The 21,516-nt window shown below is 38.3% G+C and overlaps 2 protein-coding genes and 1 non-coding gene across 3 annotated transcripts; all 3 read left to right on the plus strand.

The window, feature by feature from the left end:
- Positions 1 to 1,322: 1,322 nt before the first annotated feature.
- On the plus strand, positions 1,323 to 5,522 carry LOC137715524 (BTB/POZ domain-containing protein At3g44820-like). Its single transcript, XM_068454876.1, has 3 exons — positions 1,323 to 1,583; positions 2,672 to 2,741; positions 3,277 to 5,522. Exons 1-3 carry the CDS (start codon positions 1,534 to 1,536, stop codon positions 5,053 to 5,055), a joined length of 1,899 nt encoding a protein of 632 aa, XP_068310977.1. The 5' UTR covers positions 1,323 to 1,533; the 3' UTR covers positions 5,056 to 5,522.
- A 4,340-nt stretch (positions 5,523 to 9,862) lies between these two features.
- On the plus strand, positions 9,863 to 9,944 carry TRNAS-GCU (transfer RNA serine (anticodon GCU)). Its single transcript has one exon. It is a non-coding gene; the product is annotated as a tRNA-Ser (tRNA).
- Positions 9,945 to 10,200: 256 nt separating this feature from the next.
- LOC137716032 (protein RETICULATA-RELATED 1, chloroplastic-like) lies at positions 10,201 to 15,019 on the plus strand. The gene is made up of 7 exons (XM_068455420.1): positions 10,201 to 10,727; positions 10,845 to 10,943; positions 11,138 to 11,358; positions 12,313 to 12,382; positions 12,649 to 12,728; positions 13,792 to 13,856; positions 14,608 to 15,019. The coding sequence occupies exons 1-7, from the start codon at positions 10,209 to 10,211 to the stop codon at positions 14,799 to 14,801; spliced, it is 1,248 nt and encodes a 415-aa protein (XP_068311521.1). The 5' UTR covers positions 10,201 to 10,208; the 3' UTR covers positions 14,802 to 15,019.
- The last annotated feature ends 6,497 nt before the right edge of the window (positions 15,020 to 21,516 follow it).

Below are 21,516 nucleotides of genomic sequence, written 5' to 3' on the forward strand. Positions count from 1 at the left end.
ATAGTTGCTTTTTTTCTTTATGCTACCACAACTCATCCATGGACTTGGGATCCAAGAGATCATTCCATAAACTTGAATTTGCCAAGAGAATTATAAGCAAGCTTCAGTTCAGTCCTTTTTAAATCAAGCATTTTCATGTACTTTTTAAGAAACTTTGAAGTGACATAGGGTTAGGTGTTTTGCTGCTATGTTAATAAACAAATAAACAAATTGGAGCTGTTTCGAATAAAAAAAGATGCAAGACATGCCACCCTCTACTTCGTGGTTAAGGTTGAGCAATCTTTATTTGCACCAAGAATCAAGTTTTATGTCTTTACAGTACTAATCAAAAGTCCTTACATTGGTGTTTTGAGGCACATACAGACGGCAGAGAAAAATAAATACAATATATATATATATATAAAGTAAGAAATTTAATCCAAAGAAGAAGCAAACAAACAAAATATCCATAAATTGAGTCATACCTTAGTTGGAGAATTAAAAACTTCAAAATCACCATCCATCAATAGAAAACTTGTTTTTCTCTATCAGAGCTATTAGGGTTTAGTCGGAATGAATATAGGATAAACAAAGGTGATGGTAGGGTTTAATTATAGTATGTGAGTCTATTGATAAATTTGATTTTTATTATTAATTTCATTTTGTACTTAATAAAATAGACAATTGACATTTAAAATTTAAGTTGGGTGCACCGAGTGGGTAGATAGGCTTAAACAAAATTTCCCAAAATAAATGATTGCTAATCCCATCCCTCTTTATTTCACTGTTCTTTCGCCTTTCTTTCAAATTTTCAGTCTCCCTGAAAAACCCAAGTTTACTAAATAACCCTAATGAAAATCGATCGCATCCAAAAGCTACCACGACGGTCAGACACCACGCATCTCGGAAAATGATTGCAGGGAAGGTGTTTGACAAAAAGCCTCGGAGAGAGAGAGAGTAAACAAACACATAATTATCCCGTCTCCAACAACAACAAAAAAACCCAATTATTTACTCGGCCGGCTAAAGAGTAAAAAAAAAAAGGCCCCCTCTGCAATCACTGATTGATGCTTTTGCTTGCTTCGACCCCATGGCATTGTTCCCACACATGCCGGCCTCTTCTGGTTGTCCCAGTTTTATATATCCTTTGTTTTGCTCACGTATTGGGGGCGTCGTGATCTGTGCACTCTTTTCTGGGTGTGATTAAATTTGAATTTGTGTTGGTTTTTTTTGTTTATTTATGGTCTCATCCCATCTTATGGTGTTTGGTGGTGTGGTGGTGGTGGGTGTGGGGTTTTGGGGTTTGGTCATTTGATGAGAGAGAGAGAGAGAGAGAGAGAGAAGGGGCAACACGGCATTTGTTTTGACTAAGTTGGACTTGGATTCCTACTTACGTCGCTTGGTGCCATCTTTATCCCCTTCTTTTTCACTTTTGATTAAACAACTAGTTTGTGTCTGTGTCTGTGTTCTTCTCCCCACCCAATTTCATGAAGCTCTAGTTTTCCTTTCCCTAGACAGAGAGAGGGTGGAAGGTTCTCTCTTCCCACCTCAGCCATGGCTCCACCTGGGAAGGTTTCTGAGTTTTGCAGAGAAGGCAATGACTGGTAATCTCTCTCTCTCTCTCTCTCTCTCTCTCTCTCTCTCTCTCTCTCTCCCACCACACCAGTTTCATGAACAGAAGTACAACGCCTTTTCTTCAGTTGTTCAACTTTCTAAATTATTGTTCTTGGGATTGAATTCACGACCCTTTAAGGCCAAATTCTTATTATATTTCAGTTTGAATTCAGATAAAATTCTATTAATCAGTTTCAAATAATACCCTCTTTGTTAAATTGCAAATTGTTTATTTCATTGGTTTATACACTTGATGAACACAGTAATACTATACAACCGCTTTTCTTCAAGATTTCAATCTTCACAGTAATTTGGGACTTAATCAGACTCTGATTATATTCAACCGTAGCCTTCAATTACATAATTGAATTCAGATAGAGTTTTATAATTCAATAGGAATAGACCCTATTAGTTAGAGCTCAAATTGATTATTTCATTGGTGTATGTACACTTTCATGAACAGTAATATGACCCCTTTTCTATGTTTTCTAAGTTTAATCCTCCCAATTATTGTCCTTTTAGGGACTTAAATTTAATGCGATATCGAATTTATGACCTTTAAGGACAGAGGGCCAGAGTTTGTTATATTTAAATTACAGCTTTCAACTCCATGATTCAGTTCAGAACTTCAGATAGAGCTTTATAACTCAATCTCTTAGAGCATCTCCGATGGAGAGATGCAAATTTGAGATGTAAAAGCCTCATTTACATCCCATTTTACATTTCCAGGGAAGTTTAAATGTTAGTTCTACTCCACTGGAAGAGATGTAAATTTGGGATTACATTTATTGTTCTCCCTTTGATTGATGGGGCCCACATCCAAAAAGATGTAATACATGATGTAAATTTACATTTTTATCTATATCTTCTGGCGAAGATGGATATTTTACATCCCGCCATTGGAGTGTTTTCTGGCCAATTAAAAATGTAAAACGCAATTTCGAGGTATTTTGCATCTTCCATTGGAGATGTTCTTACAAATCCTTTTTTGGTAGAATGGAAATTGATTGTTTCATTGACTTAATGTATGGAATTGGAGAGGCTATGTAATTGATGTGGTGTTTTCTTTCTCTGTCAGGTTTTGCAAAGTGCGATTGCCGAGTGATATAACTGTCATGGTGGACGGCGTGAACTTCCACCTTCACAAGGTATGCGCTTATCATTTGCTATGGTGGATTATGGAATTTTGTGATTAAAAGTGGATATAAACCAGTACCAAGGTTTCTTTTTCGGGTCAATACTAATAACAAGGTTTAGGTTATTCCCAAACCTCAGAAATTAATTGTTGACTGGCTTTTTAAGATTGTCAAAAGCATTTCAGTTTCCCTGGTAGTTGGTGGTGCATTATAACTCACAAACTTTCAATATATGTTTCTATAACGAAAGAAGGTATTTGCCTACTGAAAGCCGCATTAATGTGGACTGTGGAATATGTAAGGATGTCTGTATTCTAAAAATAAAAGCTTTGAGCATTATTGCTTCATTTCACTAATAGTAGTTATCATGTTTCGTAGATTTATATTCTGGATTTTTTCTATATTTGTGTCTGTTCTGGCGTTGCTCTCATTGTTATGGTGAATTCTTGGAATTATTGGAATTATTACTTATGACAATTCTTTACTTATCACAGTTGTTATGGTGAATTCTTGGAATTATTACTTATGACAATTCTTTACTCTCCAGTTTCCTCTCATATCAAAATGTGGGAAGATATCACATATGTATGAGTCCAAAAGCACATGCAGGAGCATTTTCACTGCAGTTCTGGAGGAACTTCCTGGTGGCCCTGACATGTTCCTGATTGCAGCTAAATTCTGCTATGGTATGCGAGTGGAATTGACTCCAAGAAATGTAGTGATGGTGTACTGTGCAGCGGACTACCTTGAAATGACAGATGAGCATGGAGAAGGAAACTTGCTCTCAAAGTCGGAGAGTTTCTTCCATAAGAATGTACTTCACAACTGGAAAGACTCTATCTTGGCTCTTCAAAGTTGCGAGCCTGTTATCCAGTGGGCAGAAAAGCTTCACATAGTAAACAAGTGTGTAAATGCTATATCAGTGATGGTTTGTACAGATCCTAGTTTGTTTGGATGGCCTATGATGATGTATGGTAGCTTACAGAGTCCTGGTGGAAGCATCCTATGGAACGGAATTAACACCGGAGCGAGAATTCGAAGCTCTGAGTCTGACTGGTGGTTTGAAGACATCTCATACCTCAGTGTGAGTTTATTTGAGAGGCTTATCAAGACAATGGAAACAAGGGGTATTAGACCTGAAAACCTAGTGGGTTCTGTAATGCACTATGCCAGAAAGTACCTACCTGGCCTAGGACGATGGCAGGGTGGACGACATGGTATACCCAGAACAGTTACAAGTTTCAGTTTGACACCCATTGCCCTTGATCAAAAGGTAGTTTTAGAAAGCATTGAAAAACTTCTTCCCCGAAAGAAGGGGAAATCGTTTTGCCGTTTTCTACTTGGTCTTCTTCGCGTTGCATTAATATTGGGTGTCAGTCAAACCTGCAAGCATGCTTTGGAGAGGAGAATAGGGATGCAGCTGGAATTGGCAACCCTAGATAGTCTTCTAATTCCTACTTATTCAAATGCTGACACATTGTACGATACTGACTGTGTTGAACGGATAATCCATCATTTTGTGTCGTCAGAATCAAAGTTTACACCACTTTCTCCATCATCTGTCAACATGGAAACATCACCTTTGTCAAGACCTTTACAGAAAGTTGCGAAGTTGGTAGATAGCTATATTGCGGAGGTTGCTTCAGATGTGACTTTAAAACCAGGAAAGATACGCTCTCTTGCGGAGGCCCTCCCAGAATCTTCAAGAACTTTATATGATGGGCTGTATAGGTCGCTGGATATATACTTCAAGGCACACCCTTGGCTCACAGATAAAGAGAAGGAAGATCTCTGCAGCATCATCGACTTCCAGAAGCTATCTATTGATGCCTGTTCCCATGCGTCCCAAAATGAAAGGTTTCCACTCAGAGTTGTTCTTCAAGTACTGTTCTTTGAGCAGATGCATTTGAGAACGGCTCTAGCTGGTTGTCTTCATGGCTTGGAAACTCATAGTGGCCCTGCAGGTCCTACGACTGTCCCAGGTGACATGACTGGCCAGATCATACAGAGGGATGGGTGGGTGACTATGGTGCGTGAGAACCGGGTTCTAAAGGTGGATATGGAAAAGATGAGATCTAGAGTCGGTGAACTCGAAGAAGAGTTCAGTCAAATAAAGCAAGAGATGAAAAAGGTGAGCAAATCACACAGCTCCCTCAGTTCTCCTCGTATGGTTGGCAGGAGAATTGGGTGCAGTCTTCTTTCGCGACCATCTGATGCTAAACCAGATACTATTCAAAGTACGCAGCCCTCCCCAAGATCATCAGTTGAGCAGGGACGCCCTTCGACCTTGCATATTAGACACAGAAAAAGTTCCTCATTGTTTTGAGAGCCAGTCTATAAGCAATTGAAGTCTGCCTTGGTACGTAGAGGCTCTGGTTGGTTCACAAAAAGTACCCAAGCAAGGAATGGATAGTTCATGCGTACTCCAAAGCCTCGAAACAATTCCATGTTTTTGAGAAAGTTTCATTTTCTTCATATTTCTGTTAACCAACCAGAATAGTTTCCGAGTTATAGGGCAACGGTTGGAACTTGGCCGATATCAGGAGGAACCATTATTACTCTTACCTTACGTGTTACAGGATGCTAGTCCCATCCAAGATTCGAAATCAGAAATCTGTGCTCCGCATCTTGATACGGAGGTTTGTTACATGTAAATACACTTTGTTTTGCACATATTTTTTTTCTAGTTAGCATGTTTATGGGTTTATACATGTACATGTTTATGACCCGAATTGTAACTTATAGGTCTGTGAAATAGTGGAAATATACAAAATTTGAATTTGCTTGCCTTCCTTTGAGGTGTCTTCATTTTTAATTGCTATTCATTAAACAATGGAAAGTATCTGTAAATGAAGGATTGTAATCGAGGAAAGCATAGGGAATATACGAGTCTCTCTTAAGTGGGGGATTCTACTATGTTACGTGATGTGAGAGATAGAGAGGGAGATAAATAACCGGTTACATCCCCGGTTCTTTGGTTTAAATACTGTGGAGCTAATTTATTCAAATTCTGGGCAGAGAGCCAAAAGTTTCATCGTTCTGCATAGACAACAAAGTTTGCACGGGCAGCATTTATCAATGTTTCGTTTTTGCTAGGCTGGCTAGCCCAGCCTGTTCGGCTACTTTAGCGTAAAAATGACAAAAATTTGTTTCCAAATTGGCAAATGAACAGTAGCTAGATAAATCTAGCCTGGATGGAGAGAGAAAAATAGCAGATGTTAAATTTAAAATACTATTAAAACTGACTTTTGTTTTTGCCTTCTCTTTCCTCTTGACCCTTCCTATCTGCTGCTCGCGTCTCTGCCCCATGCGCCTCTTCAATTTGGCTTCCTCCATCGCATCTCCTGTTATAAATATAGCTCGTCATCTGTTAATTTTTCATGCTCTAATGGATATAGTTGTTCAGTCATTCTCCCATTATCATTTCAGTTGGGGTTTTTTCTTTTTTTTATTTATTTATTTATTTTTATTTATTTTTTATTTTATAAATTGTTGAGTTTGAAGTGTTTCTTTAAATTTGTGATTCGAGCAACAAGGTGAAATTTGGCAAGAAATGCAATCCGGTTGTCATTTGTTTTAGGGAAATGTCCAAATTGTCATACATCTTGAAATGATCAAATTATCCTTCCATATAAATGGGTTATCTAGAAGTTCCAACCTTTATTTCTCATTTTGTAGAGACAAAAACAGAGAGGAGATAGAGAGAGAAAAAAAAAAATATCTCGCCCAATTTCAATTTGAAGAACCATAACCCACTCATCTTCTTCATCCAAGATCTCTCCCTCTAACCCACATCCAAGATCTCTCCCTCTAACCCACTCATCTTCTTCATCCAAGCTCTCTCTCTCTCTCTCTCTCTCTCTTTCTCTCTCTCTCTCTCTCTCTCATCTCTCTGCATTTTGAATATGCACAAGAGCTCTCTCTCTAATCCACCCCTCTTCTTCGATTTTTACCTTTTCATTTGTAGGTTTTTTGAACTGGATTTGCTTAATTTCGCTTTTTGATTGATGGATTTTTGGAGTTAAAGTGATTGGTTTGGTGTTTCTTGGAGAAGACTCAAATCCTTCATTTTTTTTTTTTTTTTTTTTTTTTATCATTTCTCTAATTTATATGTGGGTTTTCATTTCTTCTGTCTTCTCCCTCCCTATGCTCCCTCTCTCGATCCAAATTTACAAGCACTAAAATAGGATTTGGCTTTTACTACAATGAAATGAAAAAATGTATTAAAGGTCAGTTGCCTTTTGGAGAAGAGATAAATTTGAGTGAAAAGAGAGAAATCGGAGTGGAAAGAAGGAAGAGAGAAGGATATGCATGAAATTGTTTCACGTACTTGTTCGCTCTCTTCTTATTAAGCTCGCTCATACACTGTATGTACACGACATGCACATGTAACGCTCACAAATCTGAGCTCAACCCAAAAACCCATAATTCACAGCTCTCTCCTCGAAATCTGAAGAAAAAAAATGACGCAATTAGATAAATGACCTTAAACTTTATATGAAAAATTGAAGATTCATTAATTTGAATTTGGTATCAAATTTGATTGTGTTCAAATATTTCAAGGATTTGAAAATTGCAATTTGAATGGGCACGAAAGAACCCAAATGAATCAAAGGAAGTTGTTTCATGAACTCGTTCGCCTTTTTCATATTTGGAGGGTCTGCTTCTGAATCAAAGGAAAAAGTAGTAAACTACGTTAATGCGAAGAGTATCAAAGATGTAAATACGCACCATATACATTATATGCACACCACATGCACATGATATGCACAGAATTGGAGAAACTTTAATGGCAATATATTGATATAGTGGATACAATTAAAACATATTTATTACGTATATAAGGTTAAAGTGACAGTTTGAAAGTCTTGTTATGTATATCAACCACTGTCTAACCGTGTACATGGAAAACATGATACTCGTTATCTTTATTTCATGGACATGCATGACCCTTAACGTCCTCTAATCTTTTTCTTAATTTTGTTTTTCACTGAGGCCAACTAGGTTGTGGTCATACTCACTAAATTTCGGGGCGCAACATACATACATCATAATTAGTGAACATTCTCGCAGACCATATGCACACCACATGCACATTACGGAAAAAAATTCACAAATTTCTGCAATTGAGCACATGAACCAAAAATTGTTCCATCCCAGTTTTGTAGCACGTCAAAACTTGAAATTTATTCCACAACCTATATCCCCATCATTGATAAAGGAACTTGGAACTAAACACTCTACCTTACTATGTATGCTGAAGCTTTAGTTGTCAGAAAAAATGAAACTTTCCGGCCAAAACAAAAAATATAGTACAAAATTCAGCTCACTCTTCTCATATCTCTGGCATCCCTTTGTTTGAAATCAAATGTATGAGGTCAACTCAAAACCCAGCTCATTCTTCTCGTCTTTCTTTGAACTTCCCTCTCTTCGAAATCGAGCTTAGAGATCTAAGCTCAACCCATAAATTAGGGCTCACGGAGCTCTTTTGACATCCCCCTCTTCCAAATGAGAACAGTGATGGAATGAGCTGATGATTTTTTGTATTTATATGTGGTTAGTAATTTCGATTTTGTGCATGGCTTGTGCATGGCTGGTTTGTCTTATTTCTGTCTCAAGATTAAAGAATTGTCCTATTTCAGGGTATTTCCCTGACAAATAATACGATAAAAATCTATAGTCCTATGGAGTATAGAATATTTCTAGCTTTTTAACGTTTAGATTTTCATTTTTGTATTTTTAAACAAAAATATAACAGTAAAACACTTGAAATTCTCTAGCGCACCTTAGAAAATCTCACAATACAATAATTACTCCAAATTCATCTCTATTAATTAATGAAACCGTCTTTGTCAACCAAAAGATAGTGAAAATACTACTTAGTCTTCTATCACAAAAAAAAATGATGGGCAATAATGTAATTTCACAAGTCTAAATTTTACTGTTTTTTATTGAAGCCTCACATACAGGTGATGTTAAAATACCTCCAATATTAAAAAAAGAAAAATCCAAAAACATTTAAACTAAGAGCAGTTCTACCATGGGCAATAGCTCGGTGGACTGGCTCTTAAATAGGACCAAAAAGCCCAAGCAACTTGGTCTAGCGTGTGCTGGCAATGGAGCCCAAGGGAGAGGCCTGGACAGAGTCGAAGAGCAGCAACACCCTGATGTGGTGGTGGACAAGCCTGGACAGCTCTTTGTAGAGGTCGATCTCGATGCCGGTGACGTTGATATCCCGGAGACGGAGGGCGTGCTTCTCACCAACTCGAGAGGCGACGACAACGACTCTCCCCATTGCTTCCTCTTCCCTTCTCAAAACGATGCCTAGCCGGAGTGCTCCGCATCCACAACACGTGTCCCGCTCGCCAACACGCCAATCCTCCTGCTCGTCTACTTCCACAAGGCGCTATAGGCAGAGCTCTTAGATCCCCGCCTCGTGACCACCGCCTCCTTGGAGAGTGGATCACTTGACCGCCAAGACCGTGACTTCGTTCTCTTGCTTCTGTGGCGGTTTGAGTTCCTCAAGCTCGCGTATGAGTACTATTGCTCTGCAGTGGATGAGGTCAGCTCAAAGTTTCCGAATTGATTAATAGTTCCTGATTTTTCGTAATTTAACTAATTAACTAAATCAAATTCTTTAAAGCTGAATTCTTTAGTTCCAAATTAGCTAATTGTTTCTAATTTCTATCTAGAAATTAGAATTGCATAATTTGATTCGTTAATTGCTTGAGCAAACTATTTTAAAGATGAAAACTTTAGTCAAAATTTGACTAGTGTGAGAAGCTGCATTAACTTTGCAATGGAATTTGCATCTTTAATCTTTAATCTTTAATTTTTACTTTTCTTAAAATAATTATTTTGTATTATTTTATAAATAAAAAAAATTAGTATTATTTTATTGCCTATTGCTAGGGCTATTCAATGTAGGAGTCGAGATACAAAAGGTAATTACTATTTATTAAGGGCAATTACTGTTCACTGGGTGGATTAAATAGTGAATAACCCTGGAGGCCTTAGCAACGGTGGAGTTGCTCTAAACAAAGACAGATTCAATCTTGAGTGTGTTTGGAATGGTCTAACTAACTTTATTTTACTAAATTAAATCAAAAGCCGAAGTAAGCTTAACATCAGCCGACGCTTTGGCCGAGTGGTTAAGGCGTGTGCCTGCTAAGTACATGGGGTTTCCCCGCGAGAGTTCGAATCTCTCAGGCGTCGATCATTTTTTTCCTTTTGTAAACTGTTTTACAGCCAATCACTTTCTGCCACGTGGTTCTTTTCCACGTAATAAACCCCGGGGGTGGATTGCGCGCCAGAGTTTTATCCTCTATTTTCTTATATTTCCCAAACTGTTTTACAGCCAATAAACTTCTGCCACCTATTACCTTTTCACGGTCTCATCCGCAGGTGATTACGATCCCTTCAGTCAAAGTTGTTTTGGAACAGTGAGTCTGTGACTTCCCTTCGTGCCAGTTACACACAATGTCAGTTTGTTCGCCACCATCGCATGCCCACCTCCCAAACGCCGTCGTTTCAAGCTCCGCCTCCAAAGGCAGAGTTCCTCTGCAGTGTCTCCAAAACCCTAATCCCCATTCCGAACTCACAAACTCGTTAAAGCTGGTGGCTTCGCACCATTTACCGTCTCGCAACCGCCGTTTCCATCTCAATTGCGCGGGATCAGAGACTGCCTCCGTCGCGGGAAAAAATGGTGATTTCACGGAGGCGAAAGCGATGGTTTTTGAGCCGAAAATCGACGGTTCCGGCGGAGGAAATGACGGTGGTGATGGCGGCGATTCATTTGGTGGCGGAGGAAGAGGAGAAGGAGACGGCGGGGGTAAAGAGGATGGTGGAGAGGAAGAGGAGTTTGGGCCATTGCTGAAGTTTGATGAGGTGATGAAGGAGAGCGAAGCTCGGGGTATGAAGCTCCCTTTAGACATGGTTGAGGCTGCAAAGACTACTGGGCTCCGGGAAGTGTTTCTTCTCCGCTACTTGGATTTGCAGGTTTGAATTTTTGCTTAATCTGGTCGTCATTTCTGTTGAAAAATCTTTTAAGCTACGATTTTTATCAGGTTTGTGATTGAATTTTCGTTATTTTGTGTTTTGATAATTGAATTTCAGGGGTCAGTTTGGCCACTGGGTTTTTTGATGAAGTACTGCTCAATGCTACGTAATCGGATGATGGCTGATCCTTCCTTTCTTTTCAAAGTTGGGACAGAGGTTTGTTTTTGTCCGTTTTCCATTTCGGTTTATAGTTTTTGAGTGGTTTTTATTATTTTGAGTGATTGGTGCCATTGGTGATAATTCTACAAGTTAGATTACATGTATACCTTGTGTTGAATCTGCACTGGTTTTCAATTTCTGCTCTTGTTAACTACTGAATAGGTTTTTCTTCGTCCACCTTTGTAATGCAGATAGTCATAGATTCTTGTTGTGCAACATTTGCAGAAGTTCAGAAAAGGGGAAAGGATTTTTGGGCTGAGTTTGAGTTGTATGCTGCTGATCTTTTGGTTGGAATAGTGGTTGACATTGCTTTGGTTGGCATGTTGGCACCCTATGCTCGGATTGGAAATCCGTTAGTATCACAGGGTTTATTAGGAAGCGTGCAGAAGGCTTGTGCCGCTCTTCCTAGCAGGTTAGCACTGCAACGCAGCATTTTATGAAACTCGTATTCTGCTGTAGGTCATTTAATGTTATCTATCAATAGTTACTGCGTTTAATTTGCATTTGGTAAGAGCTCGACAAGTACTCGTTGGATTGTTTACTCTGATTGTAGTCCATCTTTCCAGTCATCTCTGTTTATATTTTTAATTTGTTTCATTGTTACTCAAGTCAGGGTAAGAAAGACTGCAAAATTCTTAGGAAACATAATTCTTCATCATTCTGCTCTGTTAAACCTTTAACATCATGCTCTGTTTGACTATTTCTGCCTGTATTCATCTATACACTAGTTTATATCTGTATTTTTATTATCCATATCTTCTCATTAATTTCAGTCTCTTATCCATTTAGGTTGACCAGTGTAAATGTTATTCTTATCATTCGTTTTTTAGGTTAGTTAGGTTCTCTTGTTTAAGAGGTCACGGTCATCATTTATCATGATATCTATTTTTTGCTCCAATTAAATATATTTTATCTTGTTTAGAGGTCATTGTTTGTTGGACATTGCAATGTCAACAATTAACTCTTAGGGCCTTTCCGCTATTGCATATTTACCCGATCGGATTTCAATACTGAATTTGTCTGCTTTGGGATACTTAAACTCAATATGAAAGGGTTTGAGTGAGCTTGTTTATTGAGCAAAGCTGTTTCCTTTCATTCTTCCTTATGTACTGTTTGGTTGCCTCCCAATAATTTGTGAGCCCCGTGTCGAGCTACAGAAAATGATGAAAACACAATGACTGACGTATTGACATCAAATTTCTTTTCCAAAATTGGGAGTGGGACTCAAGGTTACCATTTTGGGACCACATGATTGTATTCTCCTGTCTCTTGAATCTGACTTCAAACCAATGAGTCCTTCTAGCATTCTTCTTCTGTGAACCGTTGCATGATCTTCAATAAATTATTCACCATTCCTCTTTTGCAGCGTCTTTGAAGCCGAAAGGCCGGGATGTAAATTCACAGTTAAGCAGAGAACAGCCACATATTTCTACAAGGTAAAACATCTTATTAGTGATGTTGTTCAGTTTTTTCTTGTAACGGATAGATAGGTAGTTGCCCTCTGGACTGTAAATGTTAATGACAAATGCTTCATCAAGATGAGAAGGGGTGGAGATTTTCACTGTCTTCAGTTTTTCAAATGTGGTTCTTTTTAACTATTCTCTCTTCAAATTAGGTTTCTTTACCAGCTGTAATATGTTAATTTTCTAGACCAAAATATGGGTTCTGGTTCTCATTAATTGATTGGAACATGTTGGTCCAGGGTGTGTTGTACGGATCAGTTGGGTTTGTATGTGGTCTTATTGGACAAGGAATTGCAAATATGATCATGAATGCCAAAAGGTATGCTTTTATCTATATAGTTTTCATGTTATTTCAGTTTCTTTGTCAGATGTCATTCGCTCTTGTTTGGATATCTGCTGTTAAATGTGTTTTTAAGGGCCCATTGATATCCCTTTCATTTTTAGGGTTTAGTTGTCTTATTTTTTTATTTTTATTTTTTTGTGCGAGTGGTAGAGGGAAAGTATATGGGGAAAAGAGGGACGAAGAAGGGTAGAGGGAGAGAGGAGGGAGTAATGAAGGAGTGTATGAAACAAAACTTGAAGTGAAAACAACTTGAATGTGTATCCCGTTTTGAATTTTCATTTTATGTACCATTCTATATGCATATCTTCCACATTTCTCCCGTCATCCTTCCTCCCCCTGTCTCCATCTCTCCTTTCTCTCATGTAATATCTTCTCTATTTGTAACAGAAAAATGAAATGGTTGTCAAACTGTCCCTAACTTTTTATACTTATATAGTTATGTACTCATTAGAAAGTAAAACACATGAAACATGAGACCTTACATTTTATTTTATTTTATTTGAGGAGGTTCATCTACCACATTTCCAGGTTGAGCAGAAAATGAAATTTATATTATTACTTAACATTGATGTCATTGGAAACATATATATCTATGATATTTTAAATTGAGAGTCAGGTGGTTGGATGAAGGTCTTTCCCTGACCTGCAGGGAAAGGGGGCTTAAGTCTTCTATGTTATAGCTACACAGATTGATTATCTTTTGAACTTTAGGAAGCATTAAATGGAACTTCCACTGGAATCATGCATGAATGTACATCTTACCATGAAGTTCGTTGATGAAAGGCTGATCATGTTGCCTGCCTAAACATAAATTTCCTTCCACTGTTAATTTGTTTTTGTGCACAAAGGTGAAAATGTGTGTGTGTGTGTGTGTTTTCTATTTCTTTTGCTTTTTTAATTTGTACTGACAACCTGAATTGGGTGTTTTGAATAGTATCAAATATAAGGATCGCCCAAAACTTCCACCGAACCAAACCAAAAGGAAAAGATTTCTTTATTAATGATAATTATTCACTCTCTTATTCTTATGTGTCATCAGGAGCGTAAAAAAGTCAGAAGGGGACATACCCGTGCCTCCTCTTGTGAAAAGTGCTGCTCTTTGGGGTAGGTCCTGCTCTTTTGTTCAGATTTCAATTCTTTTCCTCATTGAACTGTGTACTACTGTGTATCTGTTAAGCAAGTTTCCCTGTGTCTTAGTTGTGAAGTCATGGAATAAATGTAAACTAAAAGATATGCATAAATACTATTTTAACAAATGCCATCTCACAAAATTAATTCCTGGTACTGGTGTAAATTTGTGTGGAACTTTTTTTTTGTCTGTAAAGAAACTGAAATAATGAGCCTGTAACTTTTACAGTTCTACAAGAAAGAAAAAACACTCAGAATATATGGATTATAGGGTACATTTTCTATCTGATAAGAAGTGGAATCTATGATATAGGAATAATGTGAAATGGTACTTGAGGACACAGCTTTTGTTTTTGCACCTGAAAGAATAGTATATTAGCTATACCAATTGTTTCTGAGATCTTCAACAGAGCGAATATGTATTCTTGTCCCAAACCTAAAAGATCTGTTAATGTACTTGTCACTGCAAGTTGTTTACGCTTTATTCATAGGATACACTAATGCACTTGTCACTTTGATTATTTGTGTATATATTTGCAAGTGCAACCTGCGAACCTCAGTGATTAAACTGATTAGTTATGTCATGTGTGTTAATTGTATGGTGCAATTCAAATGTGGGTTCATCTCGGTAGTTTGAATGTAACAATCGGGCCAGGTTGTGGTTAGGGGGATATTATTGTACACATAACCATCGACTTTACACCAACTGTTTTGATCTGTTAATCAGGTGTGTTCCTTGCTGTCTCGTCCAACACACGTTATCAGATTGTAAATGGTCTGGAAGGGCTGGTTGAAGCATCACCTTTGGCAAAGCGCGTTCCGCCTGTTGCAATGGCATTCACTATAGGTGTACGATTCGCCAACAATATATACGGTGGTATGCAATTTGTAGACTGGGCTAAATTGAGTGGAGTGCAATAGCAGCAATGCATACCGATTACCAACATGCTCCCCAGTTTTTAAATGTCAATTGGACGATACGTTCTTTTACATTTTGGCTCAGATTTTTCCGCTATAGATCATTTCAATAGGGGGATAGATCATTTTTTTTCCGGGCAATTTAAGTGATTTAATGTGAAAGTAAAACATTTTGTTAGTATTTGATATTGGTAATGTTAGTGGTAATAAACTCATATGATCAACCCCATGGGTGACTGATTTTTGAGCGATTTTTTACCGTTGATGCATGTGGAGGCGACTGAAGGTTTCAATTTCATTTGAAAATGGTGCTATTGTGCTTTGTATTTATGATGACTGGTTAACAATCGGGCAACCACTGCCTTTTGTGAGAGTTCCTTCACTCTCCCCCTCTTCAGATTTGGTTTGCCTTCGCTCGAGCTATTGTTTTGAGAGCCGCCAGCATGAGAATTCGGCGTCCATCGCCGTATTTCCCTTTTTATTGTCTTCTTGTCTTCATTTTAATTTATGCATCTTTTTCAAAAATCCTAGTCTCAAACTTGAAGCCTATTTCCCCTACTTTTCTACACAGGAATCGCATGTCAAACTTGCTTCATGTGAAAGCTTATTATTAAGCCTTCTTATGACAAGATTCTTTCGAATCCTCCTATTTTTCTACAAAGGATTCAGGGGCACATTTGTGGACCGATTCACCCTCCCTGCATACCATTTAGATATTTTTTGGTTTTGGTTCACGCTTCCACACATGTGTCACACATGTGCTTATTGTCTACAAGGAACGTTGCATTCTCCAAACTGTTGACTCAGGTTATCAAGCTCAGGGCTCACCACCTTGATTATCTAATCAAATATATTCAATTGTATAATGCTGGAGAATTCACATCTAAAACTTTTGATGACTATTGCATGTCGGTTGGGGTTGAAGTTGAACATCCAATACCCCATGTTCACCCCCAGAACAGTCTGGTAAAGGCATTCGTTAAGCATTTACAAATGATTGCTTGATCGTTGGTCATACGTACCAAGCTCCCGATCGCTACTTGGGGCCATGCAATATTGCATGCAGCCATGTTGGTCCGCTTGGGGTCTATTGTGACCCAACTGTATAGCACCCTTCAGTTGGTTACCAGATACGAACTTAACATATCACATCTGCGCGTTTTTGGTTATGCGATTTATGTGCCGATTTCACTCCTCTTACGTACAAAAATGGGGCCTTAGCGAAGGATGATAATCTATGTCTGATATGATTCTTCTTCAATTATTCGTTACTTAGAATCTTTGACAGACGATTTGTTTACTGCTCATTTTGTGGATTGTTACTTCTACAAGACAGTCTTCCTGTCGTTAGGAGGAGATAAGAACGTCACCGTTCTTGAAGAACGACGCGAATTATCATTGACGACTCCCACTTTGTCTCATTTAGATCTTCACACCACTCAGTTTGAAACTGAAGTGCAGCACATATTAGATCTTCAGAGCGTAGCTCAGAGTATGTCGGATGCTTTCACCAATCTAGAGCGAGTGACAATATCACATATTCCAACTGTGAATGTGCCTGCAAAGATGGATGTACCAAATGTACAATGAACTTCCCTCTTGGAGGCTTGGGATGCCACTTTGGTCAATCCACGTAAATTAACAGCTAGCCAATCCTTTGACCCTACACAAAAGCGTGACATACCGCTTGGTTCATAGGATTCACACCCTCGGAAGAGGAAACCCATGGCACAAGCTCTTATTGAGCCTACCATGAATCTGACTATCGCCTACTCATTTTATCCAACTCATGGGGAAATTTTAGATTACGGAAGCGTCCTTGAAGAGACAAATCTATTTCCCAAAAATTGTGAGATTTCGGTCCATTATGCCAGCTTGGATGATGTTTGGTGTAGAAATGAGATGATTATCGATGATGCATTAGCATATGTAGTAGCTATTAAGATCATGTTGAGCGATGACATTGAACCCCGTTTCGTTGATGAATGTCGACGTAGAATTGATTGGTCAAACTGGAAATAAGCAATCCAAGTCGAACTCAATTCACTTGCGAAATGTAAGGTGTTTAGACCTGTAGCTCATACTCCTTCACATGTCAAGCCCGTTGGCTACAAGTGGGTTTTTGTTCAGAAGCGTAATGACAAGAACGAAATTGTGCATTACAAAGCTCGTCTTGTTGTGCAAGGCTTCTCACAACGCCTTGGGATTGATTATGACGAAACTTATTCACCTGTTATAAATGTGATTACTTTTCGCTACCTTATCAGTTTGGTAGTTTCCAAAAAAACTAAGTATACAACTGATGGACTTAGTGACTATGTATCTTTATAGGGATCTTGATATGGAAATTTATATGAAAGTTCCCGAATGACTTACAATCACTCTATGGTTTGAAGCAATTCGAAAGAATGTGGTATAACCGTCTGAGTGAGTATTTGACTAGTCAGGGATATGTGAACAACGAACTATGCCCTTGTGTGTTCATTAAGAAGTCACATTCCGATTTTGATATTGTTGTAGTTTATGTTGACGACATGAACCTCATCGAAACTCCTGAATAGCTCGAGAGAATTGTCAGGCACCTAAAGTCAGAATTTAAGATGAAAGATCTAGGAAAGACTCAATACTGTCTCGATCTTGAGATAGAGCACTGTTTGGATAGAATCTTAATACATTAATAGAACTACACCCAGAAGGTGTGGCGTGCGCTTTAACGAGGATGAAGCGAAGCCTTCGAGTACTCCTATGGTCATTTGATCGCTAGATGCAAAACGAGATCCCTTCCATCTGAAAGAGGATGATGAAGAGATTTTGGAGCCTGAAGTTCCTAATCTAAGTGCCACATGCACTTTATTGTATTTAGCTGAATGCACTAGACTTGACATTTGCTTTGCTGTTAATCTTTTGGCAAGTTACAGTAATGCACCAACATGCAGACACTGGATTGTTGTTAAAGACATCTTCCATTACCTTAATGGTACTACAGATTTGGGCTTGTTTTATCCCTACAGATCCTCGAGTGATGCTGCACCCCTTTATATCGAGTCGAACCTCACCTTATTAGTTATGCCGACGAATGATACTTATTTAATCCGCATAAGGTGCGTTCTCTAACGAGTTTTATCTTTACCGTTGGAGGCACCTTAATATCTTGGAGGTTAACCAAACAGACCTTAGTTGCCACTTCATCTAACCATGCTGAAATTATCACCTTACACGAAGCAACTTGGGAATACTTCTAGTTAAGAACAGTTGTGGGTCATAGCCGAATCTCCTGCGATCTTGACCCTGTTGTTGATGTCTCGACGACGATCTATGAAAACAACGCAGCATGCATCGAACAACTTAAGAATGGTTACATCAAAAGAGACAACACCAAGCATATTGCGCCAAAATTCTTCTTCTCACATCAACAATAAAAGCATAAGAAGATTGAAGTCATGCAAATCCGTTCAAACGACAATCTGGCCGACTTCTTCACCAAATAACTACTGAAGGTGATGTTTCAAAAGCTTGTTCAAGGAATAGGTATGCGTAAACTTTCTGAGTTGTAACATTGTTAGTTTTCTTTTTAATTATGTCAAACTCAGGGGAAGTATCTTGAAGCATACTTGCTTGATCTTAATGTACTCTTTTTTCCTACGATTAGGAGCATTTTTCCCACTGGGTTTTTGCTACCTAACGAGGTTTTGACGAAACACCCACCTTGGGTTGATCATATCCCTGATGACGTCCCATTAGACATTTTATTTGACTTTGCATTACTCACGCATTTTTCCTTAGACTATGGATTTTTTCCCTACTTGGGTTTTACCATAGCCATTGGGTTTTTTTGTGAGACTTAGTTCCATATGCAAGTTTCTACTTTACTTTAAAACCAGCGTGTTCCCAGAATCAGTGCCGACGAGTCGACTTCCTCAACTCTACATGATGTCGAATCTACTTGAGTATTTACACACTCAAGGGGGAGTGTTATACACATTGCATTTAAATGTGTTTGTGTAATCCTAGATTAGATTAGATTTAATACTAGTTATTCTTCCCTATTAGGACTTGTATTCCTTGGAGGAGAATGATTCTTCCCTCCCTTATTACTATAAATAAAGGCACTGCGTAGGGGGAATAATACATCCTCTACACAACCCTACAAACATATCTCTCTCTACTTTCTTTGCCTTGCTCCCTCTCTCCCTTGTCAGATTAAAATAAGCCACAACAAAAACTACTTTCTTGGGGGCCACTTGATAACAATTTCGTTTTCACTTTTTTTTTTCTCACTTTTTTGAAATTTGAAATGTGACAATCCGTCCCTAAAATTTCGTTTTTATTTAGTTTAATCGAGGGAATTGACGAAAATGCCTTTAGAGGCGAGGGTTTTGACTTCTATTGATCAACGCGAAATATTCTTTTAGTGTATTCCTGAAGTACTCAGCAATATGGGTGCGTAGGGCATGCAAAAGCGGATTTGGAGTAATGGTGTGACCAATTATTATTATTTTATATATTTTCATAAGTACTATTATATTATGGGAAGATTATATTTGGTAAAGGATGAAAGAAGGAAAGGAAGAAACAGAAGAGAAGGGGATGACTGCTGCCCAATCCGATGAGGAAGCTGAGAAGGTTGCTGCCCAATCAGGAAGATGAGAGAAGTGAGGGACAACCAGAGAAGAGAGCAAGGATGGGAAATGAGGGAGATGAGATGTGCCATATCTCCTTGACCCATTTGTTCCCCATCGGACTCGTGCGACCCGACAGTTTTCCATTATTTTTCCGCCAATTTTCCGATGACTCGAACCTCGCCACCACCTGAAAATGAATCATCATCTTTCCCTCTTCCAATTCCATGCAAAACCCAGTTCTTTTAACCCCAATTTGAGGGGAATTGAGCTATCAAACCCGTGGGGGTTCCGAAGGTTGCCACGGCGGAATCCGCCATTTCCGAAGTGTTTCTCTTCAATTACCACCACCAAAATACTCCTCAAGAGGTTAGGAACAAAGCCCAATTAGTGGTTGAAGCGTCAGAGCGGCCGATGTCGTTCTTAGGCTAAATTAGTTGCCTTGAGCTCAGTCTTGGTAATTGTATGAGATAGGTTGATGGTTAGAACCTAAATTCTCTACGTTACATTATTTGGTAAAAGCAATGTTCTAAAAAACGGCCTAGGCGCTGGTGAGCCGAGACGTTTTCTTGCAAATCGGTGGGAAAAATTGGATGGGTTCTAGGCGGCCTAGGCGGCGCCTGGGTGGGCTAGGCAACTAAACAAGCTAGGTGGGGCTAGGCGGTGTTAGGCGGTTTTTTTTTTTCTTTAATGAAATTAAAAAATGAAAAAAAAAATCTTATCTAAGTCTAAGTGGTTTAAAATTGTGAACTAATTATACATGTGTCATCCTACAATACTCCTCACTATGATTATATGGCATATATGCTTAATTTGTTTTTAAATTTTGGACTTGTTGGATACTCTTTTTGCATTTTATCATTCTTTTATTATCTTATCCATGGATTTCAAACAAGTATAATTTTTTGTAAGTGTCAATATGCACTTATTTACAAAATATATAAGAAAGTTACCTAAATCCGCCTAGGCGCCTAGGCGCCTAGGCGCTAGGTGCTAGCCTGCCGCCCGACTAGCGCCTAAAGTTTTTTAGAACCTTGGGTAAAAGTATGAATCGATGATCCAATAGTTGGATCGTCACCAAACTTTAATAAATTGTAGTACGTAATATTTGAGGACCATAGAAACTTACGGATCGGAAATCCGACGTACGGATCTTCCCAAATTGGATTTGTAAGTTCTTAAAATAAAATGTTGACCGCCACTTGGTTTTGGCAATTGGCGAAGATCCAACCGTTGGATAGTAATGAAACATTAGGACGTTGTTCTAGGAACATAATGTGGATCCTTGCAAGTAATGGATCGGAAATATGTGATGCAGATCTTCCAGACTGAATTACGTAGGGATGTGTTTTATGTAAATTATGTATTATATCGGTAAGAACTTTGAGACATGATTTGATAATTGTTTAAGGCGATGTTGGTTCGTGATGTCTCGATATTCGTGCTTGGGAGTTGTAGCATGGACCTAAGGTGAGTGCGTCTTTTCCCTTCTATCGTATATATATATATATATATATATATATATATATATATATATATATATATATATATATAAGATTGACATCTTCACAAACGCTTATCAATTAAATATTTCATATAATTTCTGTGAATGCTTTGGAGGACAGTGCGAACTACGAATGGCTTGATCCCTGTTTAGGGTACGTAGACAGTTTAACGAGACGTTAAATGCAGCCATACAAGAAGTGAGATTAAATAATTGAGACAATAGCTTTGTTTAGGGAATTGAACAATGTGAGGGACGTTAGTTTAAAATGTGAGATTTAACCTTATGTGTTGGTGGTTAAATGTTGGTTATAAATCAATGTGTGAAGAATCAAGAAATTAAAGTAAGAAAACGTAAGTAATGATAGTTAATTAAACTAGTGTCTAGTTGGGCTTATCACCGATGATTCTCCCCGAAAATAAATAGTTTGGGAGTAGGGCGTTACAGCTTATGCAATTTATGCCATATTATATATATGTATATAATTGAATATGCTATGACATGGTTGAGTATTAGATTGCATCATGGTATATCCATATGTATATTACCTACACACAATTATTGTGAATGCTTTGAAGTGCAAAGGTGAACGCAG

Source organism: Pyrus communis, chromosome 14 (genome assembly GCF_963583255.1).
Source record: "Pyrus communis chromosome 14, drPyrComm1.1, whole genome shotgun sequence".
Taxonomy (NCBI): domain Eukaryota; kingdom Viridiplantae; phylum Streptophyta; class Magnoliopsida; order Rosales; family Rosaceae; genus Pyrus; species Pyrus communis.

Bases quoted from the DNA above. Each gene is read 5' to 3' on its own strand.
- LOC137716032 (XM_068455420.1), top strand. From the start codon at position 10,209: ATGTCAGTTTGTTCGCCACCATCGCATGCCCACCTCCCAAACGCCGTC. The intron at 10,728-10,844 runs GTTTGAATTTTT...ATTGAATTTCAG, and splicing joins TCCGCTACTTGGATTTGCAG to GGGTCAGTTTGGCCACTGGG. The intron at 11,359-12,312 runs GTTAGCACTGCA...CCTCTTTTGCAG, and splicing joins TGTGCCGCTCTTCCTAGCAG to CGTCTTTGAAGCCGAAAGGC.
- LOC137715524 (XM_068454876.1), top strand. From the start codon at position 1,534: ATGGCTCCACCTGGGAAGGTTTCTGAGTTTTGCAGAGAAGGCAATGAC. The intron at 1,584-2,671 runs GTAATCTCTCTC...TTTCTCTGTCAG, and splicing joins TGCAGAGAAGGCAATGACTG to GTTTTGCAAAGTGCGATTGC. The intron at 2,742-3,276 runs GTATGCGCTTAT...TTTACTCTCCAG, and splicing joins TGAACTTCCACCTTCACAAG to TTTCCTCTCATATCAAAATG.